This window comes from Lingula anatina, chromosome 1, assembly GCF_051362555.1.
Source record: "Lingula anatina isolate TDL-2025a chromosome 1, LinAna3.0, whole genome shotgun sequence".
Taxonomy (NCBI): domain Eukaryota; kingdom Metazoa; phylum Brachiopoda; class Lingulata; order Lingulida; family Lingulidae; genus Lingula; species Lingula anatina.
This window is the reverse complement of record NC_141767.1, coordinates 20,549,838-20,562,517: the sequence shown is the minus strand read 5'-3', so window position 1 is coordinate 20,562,517 and position 12,680 is coordinate 20,549,838. Positions and strand designations below refer to the sequence as shown.

General features: G+C 35.6%; 2 protein-coding genes and 1 long non-coding RNA gene across 4 annotated transcripts in view; 2 read left to right on the top strand and 1 right to left on the bottom strand.

Moving 5' to 3' along the window:
• Positions 1-9,537, top strand: part of LOC106162469 (uncharacterized) — a 44,314-nt gene extending 34,777 nt beyond the window's left edge. The window contains exons 12-13 of one of the 2 annotated variants that reach the window (XR_015331531.1): positions 7,975-8,380; positions 8,486-9,537. The gene's annotated coding sequence lies outside the window, so the exon portion shown is untranslated. Of the gene's footprint in view, positions 1-7,974 lie in introns of both variants that reach the window. The other variant, XM_086998118.1, reaches the window with a different exon arrangement.
• On the top strand, positions 3,044-6,131 carry LOC106176339 (uncharacterized). Its single transcript, XM_013558679.3, has one exon. The coding sequence runs from the start codon at positions 3,170-3,172 to the stop codon at positions 5,420-5,422; it is 2,253 nt and encodes a 750-aa protein (XP_013414133.2). The 5' UTR covers positions 3,044-3,169; the 3' UTR covers positions 5,423-6,131.
• Positions 9,538-10,620: 1,083 nt separating the features above from the next.
• Positions 10,621-11,979, bottom strand: LOC147764082 (uncharacterized). The gene is made up of 2 exons (XR_015331990.1): positions 11,530-11,979; positions 10,621-10,744 (listed from the first exon to the last, which is right to left on the bottom strand). It is a non-coding gene; the product is annotated as an uncharacterized LOC147764082 (long non-coding RNA).
• Positions 11,980-12,680: the final 701 nt, after the last annotated feature.

The following is a 12,680-nucleotide window of genomic DNA, read 5'->3' as shown; positions in this document are numbered from 1 at the left end:
GTGGGTACCTTTTGACATACTAAATCAAATTAGAGCCGTAGCCCACGGAAGAAAATTACCGTTTGGCCAAAAAATCCAAAATGGCCGCCAATTTATGGAATTCTATAGAAATATGTACATACCCATGTTGATTTTTATGAAATAGATTTTTTTCTCAGAGTTTTCTACATCCTAATTACCCATTTTATTCATATATGTCAGATAGCAAACAAGTTCCCTTGGACTTTTTGAAAAAATCCAAGATGGCTGTCATATGCCATAGAAACAGCCATAGGAATACTAGTGCACAACTAATACCAGCTTGAAAGATACGTTGTCCACTATCAAATTACGTCTGTTTCTCAGAATTTTGTTACCCACGTATGTTTGTTGTGAGGAACTACAAAGTGTTCTTGGGCATTTTGGGAAATCCAAGATGGCTGCCATGTGCCACAGGAATTCTAGTATATGGGGGATTCAACTAATGGTAACTGGAAAGATTAATTTTCCACTATCAAATTAAGTTTGTTTCTGGGTGTTTTCCACATCCTTTCCACCCACACAATATGTATGTGGTGAGTAACTAACATGTATTCTAGGGCATTTTGAGAAAATCCAAGATGGCCACCATATGTCATAGGAATTCTTCTAGTATTACAAAGGGTTAGAACTAATGCCAGCTAGGAAAAACATAATTCACTATCAAATTAAGTTTATTTTTTCAGTGTGATGCATATCTAGCAGGTAATAAATGTGCATATTTAATCATTTTGAGAAAATCCAAGATGGCCGTCATTGGCCATAGGAATACTACTGGAATTGCAACTGCACAACCATGGCTTTTCATCTACTACCAGGGTGAAATTGTGTTTGCTTATCAAGTTTTGCCCATCCTTATTAGTCTTATGATATATATCTGGTGGGTAAATAGTGTGCATCCATGGATATTCGGAGAACTACAATTTGACATAGGAATACTAATGGGTGTGTTTCAATTGCTGCTAGAGAGGCATGTGGTTCTTTATACAATTACATTACCATGGGTTTGTTTTAAAAATAATTTACATTTTTCATTCCATTTATTATTACCCCCATGATGTATACCTCGTCTGTAGCATGTGTGTATCTTTGGGTATTCTGAAAAAAATTCAAGATGTCTGCCTTTTGTCATTAGAATATTCATACACATAATCAAATAATGCCAGAGATACACTGAGTACAATTTAAATGTAGTTAACTTTAGATCGTTTTTATATCCTATTTATCCTTATGAAAGACTCTGTGTGTGTGTAGAGAGTTTATGTATCCTTGAGTACTATTCAGAGAAAACCCAAGATAACTGCCAGTTGTCATAGGAATATATCATTCAAATGCACATAGGTGTCAATTAATGGAACAGTTCAGGCATTGATTCCAACATGAAATAAAGCCGTTTGATGTTCAAACATGTTGACATAAATCTGGTGTGTAGCAAGGGTGCATCTTGCGTATTTGAGAAAATTCAAGATTGCTGCAATTCAAAATAGGAATAGTACAGTCAACTAGTGGCAAAGAGACATTGGGTTCAATATAAAATGAATTTTGTTTCTCGGTATTTCCCACATTCTTTTTGGACTTTGAGATATCTATCTGGTGGGTAACAAGTGTGTACCCTTAAGTATTTTGACAAAATATCATGATTACCCTGATTTGCCTTAGAAGTGCCTATAAAATCCAATGCACCAGTTTTCCTATGGGGAAAAGAAGGCCATCTTGGATTTCTCGAAAATGATCAAATATTGACATTAATTACTTAACAGATATGTATCATGGGATAATAATAATAATACAAGAAAAACAACTGAATTTAGTTTCATTTTGTTTGGAAGCCTATCTCTCGCAGGTATTAACTGAACCCCACCTTCTATGGCTAATGGCAGCCATTTTGTTTTGTTTTGTTTTGTTTTCAAAAAGGATACATATAACATTCTCATCAAATATACATTATGTGGTTTAAAAGGATGTGGAAAATAATCAGAAACAAGCCTTATTTATCCATTAATATTATATCTCCATGGCAGAAGAAGCCCTATGTGTATACTGTAGTGTTCCTTTGATATGGTGGCCATCTTGGATTTTTCTCGAAATGCCTGAGAATAAAGGTTAGTTACTCACCACAAATATATCATTTCTGTAATATGGCACTCAAAAACAAAATTAATTAGATAGTGGGCAATGCATCTTCCTAGTTGGCATTAGTTGAAAACCCTTGTACATGTTCTAGTATTCCTATGCCATACGGTGGCCATCTTGGATTTTTCATAAAGTCCAAGGACACTCGTTTGTTCTATGACATATATGCATAATATGGGTAATAAGGATGTGGAAAACATTGAGAAAATACTTTATTTGATAAAAATCAACATAAATATGTATATATTTCTACGGAATTTCACAAATTGGCGGCCATTTTGGATTTTTTGGCCAAACGGTAATTTTTTTCCGTGGGCTACGGCTCTAATTTGATTTAGTATATCAAAAGGTAACCACATGTAAAATTTGGTGCTTTTATCAGCCGTGTCACGATTCGGCCATTTTTTTGCCTTAAGCCACTGGACTACTAGGTCGGATAAACACAATGGACAATCCAGCTTGTGGGGTTTTTATGATATGGTGCTTTTTTTTTATCAAAGCATCAGTAAAGCACTGGGAAAAGTGGCGTTGTTTTTCTTTACACATTGAATTAATCAAATATTGGTTAACTCAAGGCGGATTTTCTTCATGCAAATGGAAGTTAATGAAGGCCTACACTTATTTAGGTACTACTAGTAGCCTACTACTACAGTGCTAGTATAGGCCTACATAGTCTACATGTAGGGCCTACGCTTCCATGATCCAAATAACTGTGCTTGTTAAAACCAGATTGCAACTTTGATTGGTACTCATAATATATTCAAACAAATTAAGTTCTTATAATATCAAAGAAAAGGTCCATTTTTAGAATTTACAGCCGAGACAAAACATTTCAGATTTGATTTTTCAGTGCTAAAACGAGTAGGATCATTTTATAGTGACCTCTTTTAGAAAAGAAGATTCATTTCGCTGCACTGTAGTAGTTCGCACAGGCCGTGTCGAGTGGTGAGAAATAACCGATGATTAAGAAGTCAACGAGTCACTAGATGATACCTTCAGTAAGTTTTATGACATCAAGATGATGGTGTTTGTATCAGTTAGTGCAGCAATATCTCCGACCTTTCTTCGGCGGGTCCCCAATAATACAACCGTTATGCAAAACCTTGCTGGGAGATGGAACTTGCATTGTACTTGGGCAAATGTGAAAAACATACAAACTTGTTGGGTTAACGGCGATTTAAATGGTATCAAGGAACTTCATGATCATTTGTTTAAGACATATGCAACAGAAAATAGGGAACTTGAGAGTGACGAACGAGCAGGTGTTCGAATTCGCGCAGGGGATCTCTCAAGACAAAAAGCGGTGGACACCTCCCCAGTACAGCCCACAAATACGTGCACAACCAGCGAACATAAAAGCAGTTATATTGCCAATCAAACTCCATCCTCACATCCCTTGCTAGGCAGTCAGTCTGACACAAATAAAGATGGTGATGACCCCGATGATGATTTTGGTTACATAGAACACTCAGATGCTGTAGCCCAGCAGACAAATCAGCCTACTAGTAATGGTAATGGAGAGAATTATCTTGCTGTGCAAAGCAGTGGAAACACCTTTGACTCTTCCTCTTATTCCCTACAGCCCAATGCTGATAATGTTATGCCAGCACCAGATTCTACCCAGATTAAATCAGAGTTTCAGCTTTGTGATGCTGATTCTGGAAGCATTATTAATATGGGTACAGGATATATACCTTTAACTTTGGAAGATATGGACAGATATAGACAAAAGTGTGATTTCTGTGAGGCAGTCTTCCACCTAAATAAAGATTATCAGTGTCACATTGTCAGCAAACATGGCAATAAAGATGACATACGGATATGCCCCATATGCTCACTAAAACTTGTAGACAAAGCTGCTGTTGGAAACCATATAGCTGCCAAGCATTGGAGGCTGAAATATATGTGTAATAAATGTGGAAAATGTTTTGGAACAAAAAGGCAACTGGGTAAACACAGCTGTGTTTTTAAAAATGAAGCAGGAAGTGTCAAAATATGTTTAGATAATGATGTTGAAGATCCACTTGAGTTGCCTTGGAAATCATTCATAAAACACTGCACCGTCAAAAATGGGATGTTGCAGTGTAATTACTGTGCATCGAAGGTGAAGGGTAAAAAGGAATTTAAAATGCACATCAGTAGGAAGCACATGGAAAGATCTCTGCAGTGTCCAGATTGTTCAAACCTTTTTGGAAACGGACTTGATTTGAGATATCATATTAAAACTGTCCATACTAAGTCAAAGTATACTTGTACCGTATGTGAAATATCATTTGGTACCAAGGCTAGATTGACTGCACATAAGCAGGAACATGCTACAGAAGAAATGTGTGTGTCCTGTGATAAGTGTGGTATGACTTTTAGCAGTGTACATTTACTGGTAGCACATGTGAAAACGGACCATCAAGAAGAGACGACAGAGGCTGGTAATCCCTCAGATTCAACTGCCTTGTTGACAGTGGATAACTTGGGACTTCACAGCACTGTAGAAAATGGTATATTCTGTTGTAACTACTGTGACTACAGAACAGAATATAGGCAAACAGTTATCAATCATCTGAAAAGAAGACATTTGGAGAAAACGCTGCCCTGTCCCATGTGTGGTGTGAAATATGCTGTACAGAATGATTTAAGAAGACATATAGAGAGCAAACATCTACCAAAACCTGCTAAAGACCGTATAATATGTCATGTGTGTACACAGACTTTTACCACTGATTTAGGGTTTAAGTTTCACATGAAAAGACATGAAGCAGATCCTGTAGAAGCCCAGTGTGATGAATGTGGAAAAATGTTCTACCATGCTTCTCACCTGAAGGCACACAAAAAACGGCGCCATCCCAAGGGTCCCATGCCCTTTGTGTGTGCAGTATGTGGTAAAGGTTTTACTCATAAATGCATGTACACTGAGCATGTACAGACACACGCTGAGAAGCCAGGTTTCCAGTGCAGTGTGTGTCACAAAGGCTTTTACAGGGAGAAATGTTTAAAACAACATCTTAAGCTCCACACGGATAAAAATCGTTACCTGTGCCCAATTTGTGGAAAACAGTTTGTATCCTTACCTGCTCAGAAGATTCATGTGAAGAGGCACAGCTGGAAGAGGGAGCATGAATGCCAAGACTGTGGCAAGTCGTTCTTTACGAAAAATCACCTTGATCGCCACAAACTTACTCACACAGGAGAGAGACCTTATGTTTGCATTGTCTGCTGCAAAGCTTTCAGTGATGTATCCACATTGAAAAAGCACTCACAAATCCATTTAAGATAAATTACTTTTGGTAGTAGGGACTTTTAATTATTATATATGCAGAAAATTGTCAAGGACTCCAGAGGTAAAAGTTTGCATTTGTTTTTAGACAGCTAGTAGATAAAATGATATGAGTTTAAAATACAACCAGAAGACAAATAAAATTGTATAGTATTAGAACTCTTTATCATTTCTGAAGGTAAATATGCACATTTAAAAGATAAATATTTGTCCAATTGATTTCTAATTAAGAAGCATTACAAAATTGAATCTCTAGATGTTATTGATTGTGTTTATTTAACATCATTTGAAACACTTTACACATATTTACGGTCAAATAACTTGACAAATAAAGAATCAAGCTCGTGATGGCAACAACTGAAAATCTTACCTGTAATTCTGCATATGTACATGTAAAATATCCCCAACTATATAATTTTTTTTAATAAATAAGTTCCAATTTCATTTTTGATTGGTTAACTGATTAATTAATCACCACCAAAATCTAACCCATTTCCTAGCTATCGTGAAAATTTTATCAGAATCCCTCCAAAACTTTTTGCATAGACAAACGGAACCTTAGCAGAGGTAACTTTTAACACTGCACATGTAAGGCGAACGGGAAAATTAAAAAAAAATTGAACAAAATTTCCCAAGCCTGGATCTTCCCTGGATTTTGTCTCTAAAAGTGTATCTATAATAAAATATGTTTGCATATTTATTTATTTAATTATGAAATTGTTCTATTACTTATTTTGTGCATGATTCAAAATGACACTAGCGACAAAAGATATGGGCATTCCGAAATTGCATAAATCATAACGCAGTGTATTTGTCTCTTTTAACATACAAATTCTACAATAGAAATTCTACAATGATTGTCCAAAATAAAAGCCCATACATGTGTGGTAGCTTGGACGAAAATGGAAAATACCTCGTTTCCAGTCTATTCGTTTTGTTCGTCAAAGATTAACATGACAAAAGACATTTGAGCGAACCAAGTCAGTCAAACCCAACGAGCTATCAAAAGTGTCTTGGCAATTATAACCTACATGTAGGTCTTGGTGCATTCTGCAATTAAAGGATTTAAGAAACTTATGATGGCTAAATGAACTGTAGCAGTCAAGAACTCAAAACCATAAAAATGGATTTTGTCACTCGATCTTTAAGACCATATAGATTCGCAGTTTTTTTTAGAATGATTTCAACAGCAACTTCCCAATCAGATTGTTGTAATTTGCATAACAATAAGTCGCTCAGCGCAGTGAGAACTATGATCACTTGTTAGCTGGAGACTGTAGAGGACGTTGGACGGAGAGCATCTCATTCATAGTTGCACGTAGCTTGGACCCATTATACATGGTTGAAGTAAGTAAATCTTATGGGTAATATTTCTTTTACATGCGCATAGATGTGAACGAAGTTGCGATTCGAATGTGGTATGTACGGCTACAGTAATTTACGTACTTCTTCCTTTGTGATTTGAGTTTGAACAAGTACTGAACTGTTTGTTTTAATTCACAAGGTTGTGGAATGGGTCATATAAGCTCTTTATCGTTTATAACGAAGGTGATTTGCAGCATTTTCGTGTTTTTACGAGTCCATATTTCCAGGTAATAAGTGTGGCTGAGTAGTTCACTGGATTTAAGAAAAATTTTACGTAAAATATATGAAAAGTACGCTCCCAAAGATATATATCACTTCCAGGTGCCCAGGCACGGCCACATAATTGCCACTCAATGCACGTGAGTCACATAAAACATTTGTATTTTTGAACGTTTTTACATATTTGTATTCGCTGTGCATGTATTTGTGTGGACTTTCTCAGGTGCCTACATTAGAAACTGGTCTGTATTACGTTCCATTTAATGCTAAGAAAAGTGTTTGACATGTTTGTTACAAAAGCAGATAAACGAGAAAAGCTTTTTTTTGTAAGTTTTCACAATGACACTAAAATTCATTACACCCGTAGGATATTTTCCAGGATTTGATAGTAACTTAAGTATAATAGCTTTTTGAATATTATAGAAGCACGCTGTTGAATCATTCATTAAATAATATCCGTTAATCATGAACAAACTGAAATATGCATCAGATAATTATGCCCTCTAAACCCTTAAATTTTGAGCAATCGGTTCTGTAATCCTTTGACGAATTGTTGCAGTTGTGTTTTTATTATTATTATTATTATTATTATTATTATTATTATTATTATTATTATTATCTATTTTTATTTTGTTTTATTTTATTTTTTCTTTTTATTTATTAATTTTTTAATTTAATTTAATTATTTATTTATTTATTTATTTATTTATTTTTTTGAGAACGCTTTCCAATAGCACTGGTCGTTTTATTCCTTGCGTCTTTCTTTTCATAGTGTACTAGATATTGGTGTGCTACATTCATTGACATTTGCTGTGAAATATTTTTTTTCAGTTTGGTGTTCACCTATTGCTATTAATTTTTCAAAAAGCAAAACTATTTCTGTTTCATTTAATTCAGTATAGTCCAAGTTTTATTGCATTGGAATACCATATTGATATCGTTATTAAATTTTTATTTTGATATTTCAGAAGTGCCAACGCCTTTGCTCAAATCTTGCAAAATGCACGGGCATCTAATAGAAGCTGTCCCAGTATTTTGGAACTGGACACAGACAGACATGCACACAGCTGCGCTCTCTCTCACACACGCCCACACACGCACCACATCATGTTTATAGTTTTACTGTTATTTTCAAAACCTTTTAGACTTACATATTATATTATTAATTAAAATGTTAAACTAGGATCGAGCGTGTTTCCTTTTCAAATTATACTCAGAAATCGATATTTTTTTGGTTTCAAATTATACCTAGGGATTGATCATGATCTTTTTCAATATTTTCCTTGAGACGAACTCGAACTCATTTGATTTTATTTTTAAAAAAATCAGCTTCTCCCCAATTTCATTTCGTTAATCAACAGTGTAATTAGTTAAGTGTTTAAAATGCCACGACGTAATTTTTGTTAGCACACAACATCGTACAGACGGCATAATAAAAATGCAATTTTTCACAATATTGAGAGTTGAAACTCGAATAAGATCGTTTGCATAGTGGATCAGTCACCGTATCATTTGCTTTTATACAGAACAATGTAGAAGACGATATTATTTCCATCATTTGTCAGTTATTATCTGACAATTACGAATGATGAGCAATTTGTAAAAATGTTTTATTGGTGGGTAGTTTTCCATTGCATCAGTTAATTAATAGTGATATGTGACAATGTAGCGACTTTTCAGATCCTATGATCTAATCGATTTGAAATGAACTTTTTGCTTCTTTAGAATAAAACAAAACATTTTGAACTGAACATTGTTAAAGTAGAAATAATCCGTACTGAGATCACGTTTAGAAAGATACAATGTATTATGCTACGAAATATGAATGTGAACTCCAGTAAATTCTTGATATGCCAGTTTTAAGATGTTTCTTCCATTTAGTATTTTATTCTGACTCATGCATATGGTTGTATATATTTACACTACATACAGTATTTATAACATTTTAGAAGTACATATTTATACATTAAAATAGAAAACATTGAATCCTGTTTTAAGCCCGTTCCATTTCCCTAACATCTGTTATTTGACCAAGTGATTCTTCGTGTAAATGTTATGTTGTGTCTTTGAATTTTTCTGTGAAATTGCGTTAAATTTAAGACATAAAACCGCAATATAAAGAATTGGAATACTTTCCAAAATTTGCTATTCCACAAATTGTTCATTTATTTAGAACCTTTATATTTTAAAGCGATGTTCACGTTACGTCAGGCTTATATTTTTTATTAATATTTTTCAGCGTTTTTCATCATCATTTTCGTATGCATGTTCTCCTTGGCAGCGCGTTTTAACTTTGACTCATGTTCTCCTTGGCAGCGTGTTTTAACTTTGACAGTTTGTTCAATAGTGTGCATATGAATATCATATTCCTCGTAATTATGTTGTTATAACCTGAACTAAGTGAAATGCACAAACTACGTGCACTTTATTTTTGTATAATATGAAAAGACAAGGTCAAAGGCAACACTTAAGCTCTTTAACTAAATATAGTTGAGTATGTACATTTATGGAATTAAACAGAATACTTTTGATTTATGTGTGCATATTACTTATATTTCTTCATTGTCACTTTCTATAGGTAAACTTTTGTGATAAACGGCACGTTCAAAAACATCCGTTTTATCGCTTGAAATGAGTGCAATTTGTGAGATTTGCATAGGTGGGGCGAGTTCACTTAATTTGAGGGGTGACAGGTGGGGCGAGTTCATTTAATTTGAGGGAGGACAGGTGGGGCGAGTTCATTTAATTTGAGGGGTGACAGGTGGGGCGAGTTCACTTAATTTGAGGGATGACAGGTGGGGCGGGTTCATTACAGTTGAGGGGATGACAGGTGGGGCGAGTTCATTTAAATTTGAGGGGTGACAGGTGGGGCGAGTTCATTTAAATTTGAGGGGTGACAGGTGGGGCGAGTTCATTGCATTTGAGGGGTGACAGGTGGGGCTAGTTCATTTAAATTTGAGGGGTGACAGGTGGGGCGAGTTCACTCAATTTGAGAGATGACGGGTGGGGCGGGTTCATTACAGTTGAGGGGGTGACAGGTGGGGCGAGTCCATTTTATTTGAGGGGTGACAGTTTTGCCTGGTTTAAGTGTGATTTAAGTTTGCATCAGAATAATTATACTTTCTCATTTTAGTGGAGTATTTACATGAAGATGAGGTTGTTAGTACTAAATCAATTTGCAGAGGAAAATCAAAACTAAAAAGAGGACCTGTATTCATAAAGAAAATTGGAGGAAATTATATCAATTTGGATGAACAAATTTGCTCAAGGGAAAAATCGTGATTGCCGTAGATCAAAATTAAGAAAAAATCAAGAGCTAAGTTGTCAGTACACGTAAATTAAATTCATACTTTTTAATTCGTTACCAAATACCCATATTTAATTGTCTACAAAATAACGTGTATATTTACAAAGGCTTTTCCAACAAATATCTCAAGGTTGCATAGTAAATCGTTAATCCCAAAACAATATTTACAGATCAGATTTAGCAGATTTAATTTGAAAGTGCTCAAACAATTAACATACCTACATGTATATATTCTTATTCTGTTCATATTATTATAACCAGAATCTTTTGTATCATTATTTCATATCAAAACGAAAAACCACAGAACAATTACAGAAGTATTTATTCAGCCTTATATAATTATTGCATAAATAGGCGTAGAGTTCCCGAATATGAACCAAGGCTACAGTAGGTTGTTTGCAGGTCAGGTTGCGCAATATCTCAGTGGGCTTCTGAAATGAGAAAACATATGTTGACAAATTTTGGGCATACGAACAGGCTCTGAAAACACGGCTAATGCATGCAATGTAACAGAAGAGAGGACACTCAAAACTGAAATGACGTGCATATTTATTAGTTTGTCCAAAGTTCAGGCTCAGCTACCACCGATGAAATAGAGGCTAAAATTACGACAAAATTACGATCCGAAATATTTCAAATAATTTGACAAATCTTACTGAAAAGAACGGCTGAAAACACAACCCTTCCATTCGCGCATGTTATTACTACGGTCGTTCACATATTGCACTTGCTGCTGAATGCCGTGAATGTAGCCACTACCATCATGTACTCTTTTTTCAGGGGGGGGGGCGTTAATTGTTCTCAATAAAATTATTTTTTATCTTTTAACACATCCAAGAGATACATTAGATTTGTTGATAAAAATTAACCATCGAAGTTGTCCAAAAGTCCATGTGCATGTTGGTGGGTCAATTGAACCCATTGGTCAGAAGCTCAGAACTGTGACAAGCATTAGGCTACTTTTATCTACACTGTAATAAGTCAGAGTTCTTGGTAGTAATGGTCACATTACGAAAAAAAATCTTATGTAAGTCACAAGTATGTCTGGTCACAATGTTTTCCAATATTCTGAGTGACATACCAGTAACGATAAAAGTAGGCCTAATATCATAAAGAATTGCGTTATACAATGTAAGTATTTGTCGTAAATTACCTGCATTTGTAAGTGACTTCAGTATTTAATGACAAATGTAATTGAATAAACCGTGATGCTTACAAAACATGCATTTGCTTTATGGAAGCTCGACCTTGCTACTGCACCACACAAACTGCACCACACAAGTATACGTCTTCTTCCAACAATGTCCAACTGGCAAGTGAGTATTCTCATAGACAGCTCGCACTGCGATGAACAAATTATTATTATGCAAATTACGACTGGTATTACTCGTTCTAGGTGAGATTCTGTGACTACTTTTCACGAGTGTTCATACATGGACATACAGATATGACTGTCCTCTATAAGTATTGTGAAAACATACTAGTCCCACTTTATTATTTTAGAAAAAAAATACACACACTTCTTCCGCCAAGTAGTTAAAATCCCCATAATATTAAACCACTTCAACTTCGACACCAGGGTAAATGTTGATAATTCTTGTTACCGAAAAAAATTGACGTACCGATAATCCCATATGAAATCGAGTACCTTTGGATCCAAGTGCCAGATGAAAGTGGAAAGTGTTGGAAAAAATTTAACAATCCCGATAAATCCACGCTCAAATACGATCCACCCACAGACAGATACATGTACATGTATGGTGTCCGAACGATCCCACATACATGAATCTCTAAATCGAAATGCCGATATGTTTATGCATTTAAAAAAGTTTCACTAAAACCAGGGGCAGATCCATGATTATTCGAAGGAGGGGGGAAGGGGGGTCCGGAACGACAGGCCTCGGAGGCGAAGCCGACCATCGTACCCTTGGTGTGGCTGCTCAAGGACCCCGACCAATTTTTGGTGTTTTGGAGAGCAAACGGTGCCCTTTGGTACGGTTTAGAACTATGATTTAGCTAGTCAATTTCACTAGGGAATATATATATTGGTGTGATATAATTTTCAGTAACCGAAGGGGGAGCCCAGACCCCCTAACCCCCCTCTAAATCCGCCACTGAAAACCAATGGGATTTTTTTGCGTTAGAAAAAGTAAAATAAATAAATAAAAACTTAGTGGTACCCCGAGTAGTGTCCACACCCTCATCTAGTCGCCTAAAATAGGTATTTTAAATCATTCAGTGCTTCTTGTTACCTTTAGTTTTCAGTGTCGTAGGTAGAGCAAACGAACGGTTTGGGGGGAGGGGGGAGCAGCAGTTGATGGCCTTCGAGCTGGTTTACTGTCCCCTTAAATGTTCTCAGATTTAATT

What these genes read in the sequence shown, in the direction of transcription:
- LOC106176339 (XM_013558679.3), top strand. Translation starts at nt 3,170, where the DNA reads ATGATGGTGTTTGTATCAGTTAGTGCAGCAATATCTCCGACCTTTCTT.